Source organism: Ceratotherium simum, chromosome 27 (assembly GCF_057802395.1).
Source record: "Ceratotherium simum simum isolate JZ-2026a chromosome 27, ASM5780239v1, whole genome shotgun sequence".
Classification (NCBI taxonomy): Eukaryota; Metazoa; Chordata; class Mammalia; order Perissodactyla; family Rhinocerotidae; genus Ceratotherium; species Ceratotherium simum.
The window spans coordinates 6,258,168-6,279,774 of NC_141926.1; the positions used below are offsets into that span (position 1 = coordinate 6,258,168).

The window sequence follows — 21,607 nt, forward strand, 5'->3', positions numbered from 1 at the left end:
TTGCCATGGTTTCTTGTATTTCTGAGTTGAGTCTTTTGGGATTTCTTGAGTTCTAATTCCAATATTAGCCCTGAATTCTTCTTCATTTTAGTTCTATTTGACACATACTTACTGAGTTTGTGAATATGCATAACCTCATTTATTTAAAATAAGTTACAATGCTAAAAATAAAGACAAAACTTCAGTTCTGGACACTGGCTGTAATTGGGACAGCTAAATGAGTAAAAACAAACCAACAGATATGTTTTTAGGTAATTAGCAGCAATCTTAAAATTAAACTTTCAAACTGTTTTTTCCTTGCTTCTAGCATCCCTTTCTGTTCTGCAGGAGAATAGGAAGACACTGTTAATCATATACAGTGGGACTTATTAAAAGAGAACCCAGCACACATGGTAATTGTCCTCAGGTCACAATCCAAAATGAATAAAAGCAACATGGATGGACGGATGGAGTATGTAGAGGCAATGCCACAAACAGACCTGGTTTCGTTATTAATAGTAGATCAATTTTTTACTCTACACGAAGCAAACTGTTGCAGGTTGGGCTGTCCAGGAAGCATCTCTGAGAGGGCAGGATGTTTATCAGGGATTGCCTTACCAATCCACCCCTGTGGAATGAGGGAGAGGAAGGAGGATTGGGCACAAGGAGAAGATGAGCCATAGTGCAGGCTGATAACTGAAAGGTGCCACTTGACATCACTCCTAGAATCTAGGGCACTTGTCCTTTCTTGAAAAGGAATCTGGGCCATGTGTCTCCAGGTGCATCAACTCCTACCACTTACATAGGTGTGAAACAGCTATAGATGTGCATCTTAAACACCTTTTCCTAAAAATGTTTTCATTAAATTGCTCCCATTTTCTAAAATGACATTAGCCCAATATTTCAAATAAGAAATGAAAACAATCACAGTGTACGATAGTAATATAATTGAAGTAGACCTTTGTCATCAAAACAATTTTTAACTCAAATAATCTATTTAGCCCTTTGATTCCTATGATTTCTTGAATTTATTCAGGTAACATCTGTGCATCTATTGTTAATGAGATCAAGTAATAATAGGATGGTCACTGCCAACAAAGAGGTTGGGGTCAGTGGGCTGACCTGCAGACAAATAACTATAATACAGGGCAGGAGGCAGCAAATGTCTTGAGAAGGAAGCAGCACGAGGTGAGGAACAGAAAATATTTCAACTGGCTGAGGGAGAACAATGGGTAGACAAATAAGAAAAACACTGATTTCAACACAATACCATCAAACAAATACACATGAGGGTTTTAGAAACAGAGGAGATGGACAGCTAGCCAATTCTGGGGGTGAGGTGGGATGGGAAGTCTGGAGTCAAAAAAAGGTTTTCAGGAGAAACTGAGTTGAGTCTCAAAGCGATCTGGAGCCTGAAAATGTCTCCAAAGCAGGTGACAACTGAGTTGAGTTTTCACACTGTAAGATGGTAGGGATGAGACTGGGGCCAGGGTAGGGCCTGGGGACAGAAATAGTGTCAGGGTTCAGTCCTTCACATTCAGAATCAATATGCCTGAAGCGAAAGATACTCAATGTAGGCAAATAGTATGATTTGGCACACAGAAGGGGATCAGATCTTGTAGCCTTTGGTACCTCCTGCTTAATCCTAAAGGCAGTGAAATGATTGAAGCTGAGAGATACTCATGATAGTGTTTTAGGAAAATCAATCTGGTTGAGGTATATTGCAGTACAGAAAGATTAAAAATAAAAAAGACTAGGAGGATCAGTTAGGACACGATTGAAAAAGTTTTGATAAAAGGTGGTAGTGGTGTGTTTGAAAAGAAAGGAGCTAGACACGAGAGATGTTGAGAAGTGGAGTAAACAAGACACAGCAACCCACTGAAAGTGGTTGGAGATAAAGAGAAATGTCCCACTAGGAACACTTTTATTATTCTGAGCTTCTTGCAGCTGGGAGATTTTGCTAGCACTTTTAGGAATAGAGAATTGAAGATGAAGCTTAGATGGAGGGAAACATGATACGTTTGGTTTGGGATTTGAGATGCTTCTGAGATATCAAAATGAAGGTATTAACAGACAACTGAACAAGCAAGCATGAAGCTTGAGAAGCAGTTTTTGGTTGAAAATGTGGTTTAGGGAATCAATGACATTGAACTGACAACTGGGACAGAGCGGGTAGATGAGATCATCAGGGAAATAGAGGAAGGAAGCAAGGCCAGGCCAGGGCACTGATGTGGTAATAATGTTTCCATCAGTAGATGATTCGTAAGGAGCACACCATCGCCATTTGAATTGCTGAACTACTTATTTAAGGTTTTTGATCTCATTCATACTTTATATGAATTTTTCAAATGACTGAAGCACCCACCCTCATTATCCCTTTGCCATAGGATCTATGAACTCTTATAAACTCTTATAAAACACTTGTCTGTGTTTTTATAAATACCATAAGCAAGCAGAGATGGTGACAACATTTATTATCACTGGACCATTTAATTAACTTAGATATAATTTTAAATCACATTTACCATACAATATTTCGTAATTCACTTCTAATAATTGAAAAAACCTAACACCTCATTGGCCATATTGGAATCTTTATTGAGTAAAATGAGGACAATAATTCTACATAGGGAAAATAACATGCGTTAAGAAATAACACTAGAAAATGAAATACTTCCAACCCACTGTAAAAATCACAATGTGATCTGAGAAAATATGTCTTTTATCACAGCAGTGTCTACAGAAGATAGTGTTCTAACAATAGTAAGTCAAGCATGCAGGACTGCAGATGTTGGTGTTCATCTTGAGTAAGAATTGTGAAATTTGTGAAATCTATATGATTTTGGTTTTTTGTTTGTTTTTAATTGTAAACAGTCCTTCAAGTCATGTCAGGTTCCTTGAACCTAGGACTTCCTGAAATTGAGGAAAATATGGGTGATTTGGTCCTGTTGTTGTTTTCTGCCCATGGAGGAAAATGTTTCTTTGTAACTTGGAATGTGGCCAGAGCTGAGTAATCGATGAAAGTCTGATTTACTGTTTTTGCTTATAACGCCTGTCTTAAAAGAACACTAAGCCAAACAGGGATTCTTCTCCCCATTTGAGCAAGCCTAAAATAATTCACCAGTGAGAATTTCTCTAAATGCACTCAAACTTCCCAATTAATTCAGCCACAGAAATTTAAATGTGGCATTTTCAATCTATGGCTAAAAAAAATAGATACTTTTAACACATTTAATTTTGGATGTTTTACATGGTTTGGGCTGTTACAAATATGACCCAGACACAATTCCCTAAGGAAATCTTAGAGATGGACCCAAAAGTTGTCCCCACCACACCACGGGGATAATGCCTTACTCTTTCCTTATCTTTCCCACCCAGTAGCAGGGTCAGGCCCACCCCGCTGGCTCACTCCTGCTTTTTATTCTTAGGTCAATGTTTGCGTGTCACTTAATATCAGTCCATATTGAACCCCAAAGGGAGTTTACAGTGAGAGGCCAAAAATGGCTTCCAAAGGATCGCGCATTTATGTGGACATGCTTAAGCCTCTGGTTTCTTTGGCATCTGCTGTCTCCAACAATGCCCTTCTTACCCCCGCCTCATGCCCTCCTGAATCTCGGCCTCATGCCCTTCCTCCTCCAGCAGGCACAGACCCCAGGACTGGCAGCCTAATTCGTGGTGAGCCAGGAGCAGCTCTGGCTGCTCAGGGGAACAAGCTCACACAGCAGTTCAGAGTTGGCACAGATGGTTATACCTGAATAAGCAAGGCTAGGTCTTGACTTTATCTCCCCAACTTGCGCTACCAGTAGGGGGAGAGATGGCTCCATGGAACTGCTAGTAGAAGTCCTGGGCCTCTAGGCTCATCAGACTATGAAACAGAGCCTCACCTTTGTCCCTGACACCTTGCCATTATTGTGTCCTCGATCATCTCCCTTTCTACTCATAACTTCAGGATTGTCTAATGATCAGAGTGTAAACACATGTTCATCATCACCTTTAAAAGGTATTTTCAAAAACTATTATGCAATTAAGATGCACAAAGCACTACATATTCCACTGGTTGTGGGAAATAAAAAGGATGAACTCCATACATCTCCTGCCTCCTGGGTCACTCTACTTAAGGAAATAGACGTGAACATAGATGACAATACTCAGTTGAGTCATGCTGTGATACATTCCATTATAGAATCTTGGGTGGGTGGAGGAAGAGTTTAATTGTGTTGTGTGAACAGAGTGGAGAACTATATCACACAGGGCCAGTAATCTATGATTTTAGAATCTAAATCATGTTGTAATGTATCAGAATTGGACAAATAACCAGTATTTTGGGTGGAGAGACCATTGAATGATGTGCTCAACTCACAATTCAAACATGCTCTTCAGCCTCTTGGTTTTAGAGCCACAGCTTGCATTTAATGGACAGTACAGAGCTGTAAGCCTAGGCAGGGCCTGGGCACGTCCAGTGCGCATGCGGGCGCCTAAGATAGGGATGTAACTGGGACTGAACTCTCGGAGAGCGGCCCTGGGATTTGCATTCCCATAATGGACAGGATTAGCAAATGTAATTTTTGGAGACTTCATGAAGCAGGTAAGATGTTAAAAAACAAACTTCTTAAAGGATGAGAAGAAAGAGCTTGTTAGACAGAATGGAGAAAAGGAGCTGGGAAGATTAAAATATCCATTTCTCAGACAACGTTGGCCTGAGGCAGACTCTTTGAGCAGTCTGAGACAAAGAGCTGTCAACCTGAGGACTGTGTGAAGGCTCGTGGGGTTAAATGACCACTAGAAAAGAGATGACAAAATGTGGAATTGATGAAATTATGTATGGCAATGCAAACAGAGCCTCAATATGTCTCAACATTCCTGTAATGTATTTGATTTTTCCCAGTGAATTATGGGCCTTGGGACAAAAAAAAAAAAAAGTTAGGAAGAGGGAAGATAGGAGGATGCTAATTGAGCAGCCTTAATGTGCCACCTGGGCTCTATGCCTAAGCCTTTCCCCAACCCTCTCATGAATTGTGTTTCATTATCACCATTTTATTCATGAAGAAGTAGAATCAGAATTAAAGAAACTGAAATCCAGAAAACACTGCTAATCACCCAAGATTGACTGACACCCAACTCACATTTCTTTCAATATGTCATAGTCCTCTCTGGAGGGAAAATAAAAAATTTTTTCCCTATGAAGAAGAGTATACAATTAATTTTTGAGGGACAAGACACAGAACTACATTAGCCGACCTTAACATTCTTGTTAAGGATTTAGAAAGAATAAGAGTCTAATTTAACGTTTGGCAGCATTCAATGGCTCTGAACTGCTCCAGAAAAAGGAACTCCCACCGTTACAGAGAACGAAATAAACAAACCTGGTAATAAGTGACATTTAGCATTTACATTCTTTGTGTGGAAAGGTTATATCAAAACCCATTGCAAGTCACATTCAGAACTTCTGCTCCTGTAATGTTACAAGCTGTCACTGTCAACAAGATTCAGAGAATTCACCTTAAAAGGTCATATAATGAGCCAGATGAAATATGCAGTATGTCTCAAACAGGTGATTTGGTTTTACTAAAATCATTACAAGAGTTTTTGAATCACTTGGTTTACTTTTTGTCTCCAATTTTATATCTTATGAATATACAATATAAGATTTTGGACCCTTTAAAAAATTTCTAAGCATTTTATACAGCAAACTTAACGCTCCATGGCTGAAGCAAGGGGGGCAACATATGCAGTGAGGAGAGAAGTGTTATGCTTGACAAATAGGTCTGATGATTTAGTTTGCATTAAAAAAGAAAGCATTCTGATGTAATGTGCAAGCAAAACAACAAAGAACAAACATGATTTTGACAGTTCTGGGAAAATGACTTTTCCCTCTAGCTAAATCCTACCTTTCATCATGAAAATTTTTATTTTAACTATTTTGGATAGTTTTTATTTTGTAAATATGTTTTAAAATATTTTAGATACATCTTTTTTATATTTAGTATATTAACTATAACATGTGCTTCAGATTAATTATGTACTCTGATTTTGTATTAATTACAAAAAAGCTGACTATTAAGGGCAGCATGCCCCGGCACAAAATGTGCCCCACCTGCTGTGTGTTTTGCATTTTTGCGTCTACTGTTTATAGTTTAGGATCAGTGTCTTGCCCCCTTTGGCTTGCCAACTGTGGCTTCTTACTGAGCCCTCATCAGAATGCATAAATTCTCAGCATCTGGTTTAGATCAAGAAATGAGACAACTAAGAGTGTTATAACATTTTAAAAGATGATGTTCAAAGCAAGGGGTTTTCCTTTGAGCGGCATGTGTGAGAATTAGTGCATCGGCTTTCGGACGTTTGTTTCCCCTGTGTTAGTGACATCAGTTTTCCCCTTCAGCAGTGTGGCGCTTTATGGCTAAATTTTCTGAAATTTACTTTTGTAACTTAATTATATTCCTCAGAATTCTATAAACCAATGAATGGTAGATATTCTGAAATCACAGAAAGTGTAGATTTTGTTTCTGTTTTCTTTTTTAACTCCGATTTCTCTGTAGTTACTTCTCGCTTCTGTTCTTGAAAAATAGTACGCGTGTGCCCATTCTCTATCCTACAACTTTCTTCTGCTGTAAGAAGACGTTCTTATTTTTAATAGTTATTGACAGCCTACACCCTATGTTATTTTCTAGTTAAATAGATAGGTCAAAAATATGCTATGTCTTACCTTTCTTTCTTGATCTGGGGAATAGAAATAAGTCTTGGGGCCAGCCCGGTGGCATAGTGGTTAAGTTTGTGCACTCTGCTTCGGTGGCCCAGGGTTCTTGGGTTCAGATCCCGGGGTGCACAGACCTATATACCGCTCGTCAAGCCATGCTGTGGCGGCATCCCATATACAAAGTAGAGGAAGATGGGCACAGATGTTAGCTCAGGGCTAATCTTCCTCAGCAAAAAAAAATTTTAAAAAAAGTAAGTCCTCATATATTTCTTCTCCCTATTATAACTGATAAGAGAAACTGAGTCCTTTCGCTTAAACAATAATCTTTCAACTTAACTCTTTTGATTTTTCCTCATCTTAAAGGCCTGTGAAATAGAACCAATGCTAAGAAACGGCTTCAGGTGCCTGTGAAAGTTTGTGAGCCCTGTGCTGACACACTCGCTCCTCATAGCGGTACTCCTGGTTCTTCAAATAAGGAAACTGAGGCATGGGGGTGTTGATAACTTTAGTTAGTAGCATAGCTGGACTTAAACCCACGTAGCACAGCTCCAAAGTTTTTATCTTAGAAAAACCATCTGCAATGTATATAACAAGCACCAAGCCAACAGTGAGTGCCTAGGTTTGCCTGAGTAGACTGACAACCAGATTTCTGTGTGTAAGAGACCAAAGAAGAGGAAACATACATTTTTTTATTTAAAAAAAAGTCAGTGTATTAAGGGTTAATAATATTTACATATATAATAAACATTTATGCTATTTGGGGCAAGATTTAGAGAAATACAAGCACCTTGGATACAACTTGGCACTCCCCCCGCCCAAGGTCAACTATGAATAATCACAGCCTAATCCTAATTAACCCAACTTTTCTTTCTACCGGCGCCAGGTAGAACCTCCTCCTGAGATTTTTTTCTCTTAGCATCAGATCAACTCATTGTAGACCCAAAGCTCTAACTTTGCATTGAGAGTCCACAGCAGTTTTGACATTGCGCTTGGCACATTCAGCTATTTTTGTTGGTTTGTTTGTTTCTCTGGTTAAGACCTAACTTGAGCCATCTGCTCACTAGTCCATCTAACTCTAGCTGTATTTGCAATTCTGAGTTCTAATTCCCAACTCCTTTTGAAAGCTTATAGTACTATTAATAATAATATTAAATAACAGAATAGCCATGGCTACACTCTGTTGATATCCACTGCCTATGTATGAAAGCTCCACTGGGCAGAGACTAGTATATTATGTTCATTGTGGTATGCCCAGCATACACAATGTTGTCAAACACAGGTGCTCAATACGTACTTCTTGAGTGAATGAATAAATGATCGGTTTCCATTCAGATTTTTCTCAGCTAGATCTCTTATATCTCTCCTGAGCTGATAATTGAAATGAACCTGTAGATGAATTGAAATGAACCTGTAGATGATTTAATGAACAAACTTTAGACATCCTGCTATTTAATAACTTCATTCTGTAAAATCATCTAGTATAGTATCTGGTTTATATTAGGTTATTGCATGCTTAATGATCTTAGTTTGCAATCTTGCTTATTTCCAAGCCCCTGCAATCAAATAAACAAGGTCTGAGCCCTCACTCTGCAGTGGACTAGTTTTATGACCAAGAGCAAAGTAACATCTTTGAGTCTCAGTTTTCCCATCTACAAAGCGAGGCTATGAATAACTACCTCATAGGGCTGGTAGGAACAGCATGTTGATAACTTGCCCATGAGCCTATAACTAATAGGAAACAGAGGTAGAATTCAAACTTGGCTCCTCTGGCTCCACTTTAAGCATCTTATGATGCTGATACTCTTTGAGGCTATCTAGGAAGTCACTGAGGAACAGTGGTCCTGAGGCAAAAAAAATAAATAAGAGTTTATGACAGAAATTAAAGCTGGAAAGAGCTTTCCAGATTGAGCTTGGCTGTGTCTGCAGCTGGCCAGGCTGAAGACTGTAACCTTGTCCTCGTTAGCAACACATCTCAACAGCTCAGAAAGCTGGCCACGGACCAGTTCATAATTTAAGGTCATGTACACAGAATGTGTAAAATTGAGGGGTATGGAGTAAAGATGTGATTATCTTAACATAAAATAAATCTTTTTAATTAACATTTGCTGTTGGACGTTAAAAAAATGTTTAACATAATAAAAGTAAAGTCTCTGCTTCTTCAAGGCTTGAAGTATGCCTATTAACAAGGTATGGAATGGACTCAAGGGAGAACAGAAATTGTAGTGCTAAAATTAGTGAAGCAGGAAAGAAATCTCCTTTTGTACACATCATGGTTAGAAGCTTCTAAGATAAACCAAACCCTCTTTCACAATATTTATGCTGAAGAGCACCGAGTCTGAAATACTTTCTTGCAAAAATGATTATTGAGGGGGCCAGCCCCGTGGCGCAGCGCTTAAGTGCGCCTGCTCCACTTTAGCGCCCGGGGTTCGCCGGTTCCAATCCCAGACGCGCACCTACTCACCACTTGTCAAGCCATGCTGTGGCGGCGTCCCATATAAAGTAGAGGAAGATGGGCACGGATGCTGGCCCAGGGCCAGTCTTCCTCAGCAAAAAAGAGGAAGATCAGTATTGGATGTTAGCTCAGGGCTGATCTTCCTCACACACACACAAAATAAATACTTATTGAATTTTTTAAAATGTTTGTCAAAATAAGTTAGATTAAGCATATGTGCTAAAGTTCATCAAGCCATGCTTTTCATTTAAAACGATGAGAAAATTCAAATAGTAGGAGCACAATTTCAAATCTTCTACTGGCTCATGTATTGATATGCTATAGCAATTATTATATAACTCCTTCAATGTCATGCAAATGGGTTAAAGGAAAAGAGAGTGTAGGATATTTACGCAGTTCCTTATCATCTTTTCTCTATTACTTTTTCTCTTCTTTCCTTTCAGTTCCACCTTTTATCCAACCTTTTGAGTTTCCAAGATTCTCCATTGGACAGCGGGTCTTCATCCCATGTGTTGTGGTCTCAGGGGACTTACCCATCACGATCACCTGGCAGAAGGATGGCCGGCCAATCCCAGCGAGCCTCGGGGTGACCATTGACAACATTGACTTCACGAGCTCCTTAAGGATTTCTAATCTCTCCCTGATGCACAATGGGAATTATACCTGCATAGCCAGGAATGAGGCAGCGGCCGTGGAGCACCAAAGCCAGCTAATTGTGAGAGGTAAGGAGAGGGGACATAGGATGCACGGCATTGATGCAATCAAATTCGATGGTGCTCACATATGGTGTCTGCTTGAAGTATTATAATAACTAGAGTTCATAAAATTCACTTATTCCATTAAAAAAACAAAAAAAAACCAGAACAACTATAGAAACCAACTGTGAACGTCCCTAAACTTCAAGCCAAGGTTTTATTTACCTAAAATATAAAGTTTCAAAAAATTAGCAGCAAACAAATGTGTGAATGAGGAGGTGGGAGCCACAGGACTTAATTCATGAAATAGGGCTTTCCTGCATTAACCCAATGATTTTTGAGGACCAAAGTCCATGAGGTGTTGCTATAATGTATCTATTTTAAATAGCACTTTTTATAATATTATTTAGGTTGATGGTTTTTAAAAATATTATTTGTCAAAGCCATATATCACAGTTTTTCTAGAGTCAAAACATAGTAGCTTTTTATATATTTTGTTTTAGTTTTAGAAATGTGGTTTTCTTTGTCCTCTCTTCTGTTTAGCATTAAATCTCTCATCATTTGGGGAGGTTATTGCAACATTTATTAAATTAAGCAAATGGTGGTAATATTTATGAAAAATATTAAAAATAGGGTAGTTTAATTTGTAGTAGACATTGACAGGGGTCTCCATACATCTAAACTGTAAACATCGGTCTTATTTCAAATCTCTATTCAAGTCACCAAATCCCCTTTGAGGTTCACACTCCTCATGTGCAAAAAGAGCAGCTAGTGTTCTCTAAAGTCTGTTGAGTGTGGATATTCTGTGCTTTTATGAGTCCCCAAGAGCGGTACGCATTCATCTACCAGTGCAATATTCACCCACATTGCAAAAGTGACTGTATGGAATTAAGGATTTATATTAATGTTGATTATTTGCATTTTAAAATTCCCCGACATTGGGCTATCAGAGTAATAGGTGGGAGAAGATGATTTCCATTATTTTCAGGATAGTCAACAGATTTGAGCAGACTCTTAAGCAGTAAACTCCCATGTCCTTCTTCACTCCTTACATCTTGTCCTCATGACACCTCTCCTTCCTTGCTGGCTGAAAAGTAATGCACTTTCTATCTATTTGCCAACAAAAAAAAAAGTGAAGCATACTTAGAATTCATATGAAGGAAGCTACTTTATATTTGTGAAAAAGATTTTCCCTGTGTGAATAAGTAAGAAGATATGTCTTCAGTTAGATACAAATTAAAGATACAAATGACATTTTGCTCTTTCTCCTTTGTGCTTTGAGGATAAGAATTGGGATACATGAATTTTTTCTCATTTTTTTGAAGATAAATAAAAATGAGAGCCAACCTGGTATCTGTTTCCCAAGTGTTTTCTTAAACGAGGAATGGACTCTTACCATCATTTGTGAAGGGCAAAGCAGTGCATCAGACTGTCCCCTATATAATCTGCTCTGAAGGATCGAGGTCAGAGAACAGAAATGCTAGATAAAAATGTACATAGTGTTCTTTGTATCACTTGCCCTTTCAGGAAAGGCAGCCAGACTTTTCTGACCAAGGCAAAGATCAGACGAACTGAAATTGAGCCTAGCCATTTGGGATGATGTAGTTGATCACAATCTGATTAATGGCTCCATGTGATGGTTCTTCAAATATGTTAAATAAGCTTCTGGGAAATTAATGTTAAATTACTGATTAGATAATATGACCCTGAGGAAGGAAATGTACTACACAAGCAGGTCAGTGTCTGGAGAAGTAGGCAAGGACGATATGATGTGGGGCAGTATATGTGACCCACAGCTTACACTGGCAGTGGAACTGTGATCACCCTAATGTCATGATTAGTTGGGTGACCTTGGCATGAATAAAGCCATTTGGAGGGAATGTACTGGACTTAATGACAAAACACACCTGCCATTTGGTTCCTGTTATTGGCTCTGCACCACGGACGGGAAAGCTGCCAAGGCAATGATTTCCTATCTGTGATTCCAAAGGAGGTCAATCTTCTCACACTTCTTTATGTCTTATGATGGATCTGTTGTTTCTGGCTTTTAATGATGAGCTGCCACATAGAAAAACAAACACACTATTTAAAAGGCCTCTAGTTGACCTTCATTTGGCAGGAAAAACAAAAATTATACAAGGGCACTATCTTGTTGCTATGTTTATTGATCTAATTTTTGATGCCATATTCATGTTATCACATTACTTCATTCATCCATTCATTCTTTAAAGAAATATTTATTAAGTACCTATTTTATAATAGATGTTCTGAGTGCTGGAGGTACAGTGGTGATCAACACAGAGTGACCAACTCCCTGCTCCATAAAAGTTAGATTCCAGTGGAGGAGAGAGACAATGAACAAACAATGCCATGTATCTACATGTGCTATGAAAATAAGGGTTGGTAAGAGGATTGAGGATGATAAGAATGGGAATGGTATTTTAGGTAGGATGGACAGGGCAAGTCTTTCTGAGGAGATTTTGAGCAGACACTTGACTAAAGTGAGGGGGTAACTCACAGGAGTGAGTTCCAGGCAGAGACCAACAAGTACAAAGACCCTGAGTCAGGAGTGAGTTTTGCATGTACAAAGGACAGCAAGAGACCAATGTGCTCACTGTTCAGTAAGACATGAAGGAAAGGTTTGAAGGCAGAGGCAAGGTCATCTATCCTGGGTGTGACAGAAGCCATTGGATTTTGGTTTCCCATGTCATAAATTAAATCTTAGCTAGACTTTGATCAATTACTATCTTGACTAAATGCCATTCAGTAGAGAATGGCAGTATTTATCTACACAGCCATGCCCCTACCCCCCCACCAAATAGCGCCCAGTTTTACCTTCAATAAAACTGAATGCCTGTCCCTGTTGACAGCTAGGGAAACCTACATCCATTCTCTGGAAACATATAGCTATGTAGAGGCCATGAATTCCAAATTAAAAGCACCGGACTGCATCTAAGATTGAAAAATACCTGTCCTGTTATAAACATACTACTCCTCCCTTAAAAACAGCAAAAATGATTCTGCCCTTTAATAAATAGACCAAGTCAAAGGTCACTGTATTTTAAACAACGCTCATTTTAGGCATCATGAGCAGGAAGCTCGCTCAAAGAAATTCCTTTGAGTCTTCAGATACTGTCAGACTACATGGATCTCACGACAGGATTTAGGTGTTTTAGAAAATATATATCTCAAATTACTCTTTTGGGGGGTTAGGGGTAATGTGCATGCAATTATGATGCAGAGAAATGTACGGCAATAATGGTCTACATTGCCTTTTGGGGATTTGACATAATTATTTGCTGGACATATTCCTTTCATCTCTTTAATCATCCTCATGCCCACTGGAAAAGTATCTCTGTTAGAAAGCCAAATATATAGGCAAGTATTCTTATTATAATATACCAAATAAAGTGTTATGCAAATAAAAGGAAACGAAAATATAATTTAAAAATAAAACAGCAATTTTGGGGAATTATAACCCAGACAATATAGAGTATTCAGTTTCTAGGTTCTATTGTAAGTTTGGGCCCAAATTGTAATAGTCCCAGTGGCTCTGCATCCTTCCACCTCTGGTTCTGTATCTTCTTGGCCAGAATCCTCCTATAGTGACTCTGATTTCTTCCCTCAGATTGTGCTTCTGGGCTCATCCTACTCAGAGACCTTGGGCATCAATGTCACTATGATCTGAGTTGTTGATTTGGCCATGCTACTTTGGACAAAGTCTATTTCCCTATTCTTTAAAACTGGGATAAGAGTATCCATTTATTCATCTGTCCATTCAACATATATTTGCAGAGAGCTTTCTATGTTCCAGCACTGTGTGCCTGCTGGGGGTACAATGGTCTGCAAGAAAGGAATGGTTCTTGTTCTCACAGGATGTACGGCCAGATGCAGGAGACTGGTGGTTAAACCAGCAATACCAAACAAGTGTGGTAAAGGCTGTGACAGGTGTATGTCAGGATGTAAATAATAATAATTTATAATTCTTTAAACAAAGAAATGCAGAAGTACGTGTGAGGATCCAACACCAAGAGTGATTGTGGCGACTGGAGAATAGATAGGATTTTAGAATGCCTGGAGCAAAGCCTGCAAAAGGGGAATGTCAAGAGATGAAGCTGGAGACCAAGGACCCAATCATAAAGAGCCTTCAAACTATTGTAAGAGTCTGCACTGTATCAAGGGACAATGGGAATGCACTGATGATTTTAATCAGGGAAGGGAAGTCACATCATACAATTTGTGCCTTAGAAGGATTCTTCAGGCCACTGTGTGGAGAATGGATTCAAGTGGGGCAGTCAGTGGCAGGTAGACCAGTTAGGGGGCTGTTTCAGAAATCCAGATAAGAGCCAATTTTGGCCTTGTCTCAGGTTAAGTCCTTCTGAAAACAGAGTATGAGGTGTAGAATTGGCTGCAGATTGCTTAGTTGAGATGAAATTCCTGGATCCCAGAGTGAAAGAGTGGGGGGAAATGAGATCAGAAAAGGAGGGAAAAAAATCAATAAAAGTTGCTTTAATGAGCTAGTTGCTGCTGTGGGCAACTGGGGTTCATTTGTTCTGGGAACCCTCTGAGGACTCAGATAGAACAGTGGTTCTCAAAGCGTGGTCTCTGGGCTACCAGCCTCAGCATCATCTGGGAGCTTATTAGAAAAGCAGGAACTTGGATTCCATTTCAGACCTACTGAGTCAGAATTTCTGGGGACAGGTTCAATAATTTGTATTGTAATCAGCTCTTCAGGTGATTCTGATAGCCTCTAATGTTTGAGAAGCGCAGGCATAGAACATGCCTCAGAATTGACCCATAGGATTGGAGGATGGAAAGGCAGGGCATTTATCCTGATTCTGGTCCCTCACTGGTGGACGACTATCTCCCGCACTTCTGGGTTGCACCCGTGAAGGTGAATAAGTGTTTATGACTTCAGAGAAGGCCCTGAGACAGCAAAGAGAGACTCATGCTCTTGGTGTGGTACCCTGGCAAAGTGCATGGCACTGTCCAAACTATACGATCTGAAACCAGAGAGATGGAGAGCACGTGTCACTTCACCACACACTCTGTCTACCAGTCATGACTAGGGCATGGCAGTGAAGAAGAGAATTTGAGGATATGTGATACATTTTCAAGGAAGAATGATCAGTACTTGACACAGGGAGATGAAAGGGGCATATGAAAGATAATTCTCGATTTTATTGGCCATTTCAATCTGTAATTACCTTCTACTCAACAATATGTCAATGGTTGTTTCCCATGTAAACCTCTATGATCAGTTTTTAAGTAACATCCCTTTGGATTAGAACCAAATTGAGGGGAATGGTCGTGGATCAACTATAATTAGACATTCTTCCAGAGAAAATTAGTTACCCTGCCCATTTGACGATGTATTCCTTGCTCTTAGCAGAATTTGAGCCAAATAGACATAGAATGTAGATGATTGCATATTTACCTTCCACCCTGGGCAGAATAATTCTGACATGATGTCTTAAACTTTGTAATCTACCCTTGAGGTTGATTCATTATTTTTACTAAAAAACTTTGCTTTGTAAAATCTCTAGCGTTTTTCCTAGAAATAATTTTCTCACCATGAGACAGTCATCCCTTATCACCCTATTTTAAATATATTCACATTTTATTGAATATATTTGTCTCAGAATACCATCTAAGTGGTGTAAAATTGCTTACTAGTTAAGCAATATTGAAGAGACCCTGTATAAATTATTTAATTTGTGGCTGTATAAATTATTTAATTTGTGAGTTGGAAGCTGTGTTTGTTAATGATATGTTAAAGCTTGACATACCTGCCCTTACGAAATTAACCAACGCTCCTACAGCACTTAATATCTTTCAGGCACCATTCTAACTTTTATAATCTTAATTCGTTTTATCCCCATACAAATCCTATAAGGTGAGTACTGTAATTATCCCCAATTTGCAGATAAGGAAATCAAAACCAAGAGATATTTGATTACTTGCAAAAGATCATCTAACTGGGAGTAGTCGAGTTGGAGATCAAACCCAGGTGTTTAGCTTTTGGCTCTGTACTCCTAGCCATGACTCTCTGTTGTCTCTTCCAGTGAGTACCATCTCCAACTGCTTCTTGTGTCTTGATATCTTTGCCTCTTCCTAGGCTGTTTTACAGGCAAAGTGATGTTCACTATGACTCATCTCATTTCAATCTGCTTCTAAACTCCTAGCTAATCTAGACTCTAACCTTCTCCCCAGTTCATTTCATGTGGTGGCTGAAATTCCTATCTATCTGTGGCACATAGGCCCACATTTCTGTCTCAAAATGAAGAATCCTGGAAATTGCAAGGCAGACAAAATTAGCCTTACCAGAAATTGTGGAAAGGAGAGGAAGAACACCTACATTTGCTAAGCATTTAACATATGGTGGACATAATCGATTTCCTCTCACATAATCCTATGACTGCTTCATTGAAAATCCATCCTATAATTAATCACTGATCTGCTGGAAAATATTCCAGGATTCTAACATCTTCAGATGGTACCTTTCTTAGGAGAATCTGTATCTTCTCTTTGAGAGAATACTTGAATAATTTAAAGTCTTAATAACAACTCAAAGCATTTGCTTTCTCTGGGCAGGTATGTTTTAAGCAGAGTGCATGCATATGTTTCAGATAGGGAGGGATTTTTTTCAGCACCTCACAATGCTCACTAATAAGCAGTTACTTAATCTGATTTTTTTACGTAATCTGGTCCCCCTTTGGCCCAGAAGGGTGCTGACGTCAGGAATAATGTGTCTATGTGTCATCAGATTTTGGGGAAAAGTTCAATACCGTGTTGTAGTCTTGATTTCTTTTAGGGAGTGCCTATTAATTCTCCCTTCATCTCCTAATAGAGGAAGAATAGATATCAGATGCTTTAAACAGTTCATACCCAGTGGATTCCTGAACATCTTCCATAACACAAATCAAAAACAAAATGTCACATTCCCTTGGTTTAGTCAAACTCCCACACTCAAGAGTCCAGTGTTCCCCAGTGCAGACTAACTTCCATCGGCATAAGCTCATTTGTACAAATAAGAAAAATTGCCTACACTAGGCAAATTTTACACTAGGGAAGATTGCTTCCCTAATTGGCCCCAAATTACAAACACTGTATTTTATTTTCTTGTAGATGTAAAACGTTCTCTGTATTTTAACGTTCATTAAAATTCTTGGATTTCTTAAAATCACACCTTTAATAAGTTGTGGTCTTGTCTGAATTACTGGTGACGTTTCTCTCTTTTCAGTTCCTCCCAAGTTTGTGGTTCAACCACGGGACCAGGACGGGATTTATGGCAAGGCTGTCATCCTCAATTGCTCAGCTGAAGGTTATCCTGTACCGACCATCGTGTGGAAGTTCTCTAAAGGTATGAAGTTACTTGATTTGCTTGTTATCTGCCAGACATACATTATATTCTAGGTTAAAAATAAAATTGTTGATTTTTGTTTTACCTGGATACCTTAGATATAAAAATTATATATCATCTCCTTCGTAGGTTCTTTTTAAAAACGGTGAAACTTTCAATCCTAATCATGCTTTTTCTTCAAAGGCAAAGCAGCATTTCTGTTTAAGGTAATGCTGTAAACATTACATGAATAGAAATGTGTAAAGTGGAAACCAATGGGGGAACTATTCTAGACACTGTAAAAATAATTTATGCTCAATTCATCATCTTCTCTAGGAAAGATTCTTTATCTGCGCTTATGAAAGTATCGGAAACTCTTTTTCTCGTTCACGCATCTTCACTCAGTAATTTATTTATTAAACAGTTGAGGGCCAAATATATATTGATGGGATAAATAAACAGCAGATAAATAAATAAATCATGATTTTTATTTCTTAACAATCTAAGACCTAACAAATGTGGTGTGTTGCATTTCTTTATTAAGAAAGTAACAACAATCAAAGGAAAAGAAAAGGCGTACTCGCCACACTCCTTCCTTGTGTATTTCCTTTGAAGAAGGAGAAGAGGGAAGGAAAAGAGTGCTAGACACTGTTTGGTTGGGGAGAGAATCAATCAAATTTTTTTTTTAAATCCCTGAGGCTACTCCTTTGTAGGACGTCACATACATTATCCGTGTGAAAAGCACTTTATTCAAAAATAAAAGCCTGTTATTCAGAGTAACGGCCCACGTGATTTTTTATTTTATGCCATATCTGAAGCCCCATGTTGCAATATATGGAAACAAACAGCATACATTTAATTTAGTTTATATAGATGTGCTTATATGACGTTATGAACATTTTCCAAGACACTTATCTTCTTCAAGATTATTTCTAGTGCTTGTCATTTTGTGGATGTTTCCAGTCTTTCTCTGAGGTTGTGTCCAGTTTCTCACTGCTGTAAGCACTGCGGCAATGAGCATCCTTGTATGTCAATTCAATGTGCATATGCGTGATTGCTTTCTTGAGGCAAATTGCTAGCAGTGAAATACTATGACACATTTAAGGCTCTGGGTCTGTACTGGCCCAGGGCTCATTGGTAAATATTAGGGCAATTTACACACCAACCAGCAGTGTGAGGCTCTGTGTGTCTTGCATCCTTGCCAACTAAATAGTATCTTTTGTGTGTGTGTGTGTGAGGAAGATCAGCCCTGAGCTAACATCTGATGATAATCCTCCTCTTTTTTTTGCTGAGGAAGATTGGCCCTGAGCCAATATCCATGCCCATCTTCCACCACTTTACATGGGACGCTGCCACAGCATGGCTTGACAAGTGGTGCATCAGTGTGCGCCTGGGATCTGATCCTGCAAACCCCGGGCCACCAAAGTGCAGCATGCGCACTTAACAGCTTGCGCCACCAGGCTGGCCCCAGTATCGCTTTTTTTCTTAAACTTTACAGCGTGGTGGTTGAAATGGCTTTCGGTTTTCATTTGTATATTTAGATTACTAATGATGTTAAAAATGTTTTATCCTATGTTTACTGACTTCTGTTTCCCCTTTGGAGAATTTCTTTTTTTTTTTTTTCCAGTTATTTTATTGAGGTCATAATGGTATATAAAATTTTGTAATTTCAGGAGTACATCATTGTTTATCAGTTTCTGTATAGACTGCATTGTGCTCACCACCAATAGTCTAATTTTTATCCGTCACCATACGTAGGAGGCCCTTTACCCCTTTCATACACCCCTCCGCCCCCTTCCCTTCTGGTAACCACTAATCTGTTCTCTTTATCCATGTTTGTTTATCTTCCACATATGAGTGAAATCAGGTGGTGTTTGTCTTTCTCCATCTGGCTTATTTCGCTTAACATCATACCCTCAAGGTCCATCCACGTTGTTGCGAATGGGATGATTTTGTCTTGTTTATGGCTAAGTAGTATTCCATTGTATACCACATCTTCTTTATCCATTCATCAGTTGATGGGCACTTGGGTTGCTTCCACATCTTGGCTATTATGAATAATGCTGCAATGAACATAGGGGTGCATAAATCTGTTTGAGTTGTTGATTTCAAGTCATTTGGATAAATATCCAGTAGTGGGATAGCTGGATTGCATGGTATTTCTATTATTAATTGTTTGCGAAATCTCAGTAGTGTTTTCCATAGTGGCTGCACCAGTTTGAATTCCCACCAGCAGTGTATGAGAGTTCCCTTTTCTCCATGTAATCTCCAACATTTGTTATTTTTTGTCTTGTTAATTATAGCCATTCTGACAGGTGTAAGGTAATATCTCATTGCAGTTTTGACTTGCATTTCCCTAATAATTAATTATGTTGAACATCTTTTCATGTGCCTGTTGCCATCTGTATACTTTCTTTGGAAAAATGTCTGTTCATATCCTCTGCCCATTTTTTGATCAAGTTGTTTGTTTTTCTGTTGTTGAGTTGTTTGAGTTCTTTATATGTCTTGGAGATTAATCCTTTGTTGGATATATGATTTGCAAATATACTCTTACAGTTAGTGAGTTGTCTTTTTGTTTTATTCATGGTTTCCTTTGCTTTGTATAAGCTCTTCAGTCTGATGTAGTCCCATTTGTTTATTTTTTCTTTTGTTTCCCTTGCCTGAGTAGACATGGTATTCGAAAAGATGCTGCTAATATGGATGTCAAAGAGTGTACTGCCTATATTTTCTTCTAGGAGTTTTATGGTTTTGGATCTTACATTCAAGGCTTTAATCCATTTTGAGTTAATTTTTGTGTATGGTCTAAGATAATGGTCTGCTCTCATTCTTTTGCATGTGGCTGTCCAGTTTTCCCAGCACCATTTATTGAAGAGACTTTCCTTTCTCCATTGTATGTTCTTGGCTTCTTTGTCAAAGATTAGCTGTCCATAGATGTGTGGTTTTATTTCTGGGCTTTCACTTCTGTTCCATTGATCTGTGTGTCTGTTTTTGTGCCAGTGCCATGCTATTTTTATCACTATAGCTTTATAGTATATTTTGAGGTCAGGGATTATGATGTCTCCAGCTTTGTTCTTTTTTCTTGGGATTGCTTTGGCTCTTCGAGGTCTTTTGTTGTTCCATATAAATTTTAGAATTCTTTTTTCTATTTCCTTGAAGAATGTCATTGGTAATTTCTTATTCATGTTTCTTGCACCCTTATCCCGTGTCTTATTTATCTGTAAGTGTTTTTCATAGATTAAATAACCCTTTGTCATGGATGTTACAAACATTTTATTCCTTCCCATCACTGATGTGCAAATTCAGTTATAGCCTTTTTATCTTTAAATTTAATATGCAACATAAAATCATCAAAGAAAAAATGAGAAATTGCAACAAATTTTTAAAAAGCTAAATTTCTCCCATTAACATCACTCAAAGATAACCAAAGGTAACTACAGTAAACATTTTTTCTAGGCTTTCAGACCTGTCCTCAGGAAAAAAAATATATATATATATCTCCATAGGTATACATATAATTTTGTGGTTTTTAAAAAATTTTTGATCATATGATTCTTCCTGGTTTATAATCTTCTTTACTCAGTTAGCAATGCTATGAATGTCTTTCCATGTCAACACATATGAGTGTTCAATATGACTTTTAAATGTCTGTGTAGAGTTTATATTAATACATCAATAAGTACTTCTATCTATCTCTTACCTTTGTTAGGATTGAGTTAAGCGGCTTAAAGCCACAAAGGTTTACTCTTTCTCATAAGAGGATTGTGGATGTAGATAGTTCAGGACTCGTTTGTTTACTCCCCTAGTCATCAAGGACCCTAACTGCTTATATCATTCTGTTCTGCAACTGCCACTCTTAGCAAGCCTCTCCCACCATCAAAAAATGGCCACTGAGCTCCCGTGGCCACTTCCACGTGTCCATGGAGGAGGAAGAGCAAAGGGCTGCCTCTCCCACCTGAGTCAGCTCCCTCTCAGGACCTCTCCAGAACGTTTCATGAGTCGGTTCTGCCAACATCTCACTGGCTCACTGGCCAGGTCACCTGTAGCCATAGAGAGTCTGCAAGCTGTGTTGTAGCTAAGTACATGGCTATCATGAATACAACTTGTGCTATTTCCCTAAGTAAGAGGGGAGGATGAACACTTGGCAACTAAGTGTGTCCAACACTATTGTTGGATATTGTGTGTTTTTTCCAGTTTTTCACTATTATAAAAATGTCACAATGACTTCTGTCTCATTGATCTTTGTACATGCATCCATTCTTTTCCCTGGGGATAAATTTCTATAAGTAGAATTGGCTGAAAGAGTAAGCAATTTCTATAGCTTTCAGTACTCATTGGCTGCTTGCCAGAGTTTTATTTGTTTACACATCCTCCTGCAGTCTACAACAGTGCCTGTTTCTTAGAACTAAAATAATACCGGATATTATGCTTGTTTTTTAATATTTTCC

At 38.6% G+C, this 21,607-nt stretch overlaps 1 protein-coding gene across 4 annotated transcripts in view; it reads left to right on the forward strand.

Moving 5' to 3' along the window:
• DSCAM (DS cell adhesion molecule) overlaps positions 1 to 21,607 on the forward strand; it is a 724,602-nt gene that overhangs the window by 471,500 nt on the left and 231,495 nt on the right. For all 4 annotated transcript variants that reach the window (XM_087418066.1, XM_087418068.1, XM_087418065.1 and 1 more), the window contains 2 exons: positions 9,569 to 9,847; positions 17,064 to 17,183. In XM_087418066.1, coding sequence (XP_087274192.1) covers positions 9,569 to 9,847; positions 17,064 to 17,183 — 399 coding nt within the window. The remainder of the gene's footprint in view (positions 1 to 9,568; positions 9,848 to 17,063; positions 17,184 to 21,607) is intronic.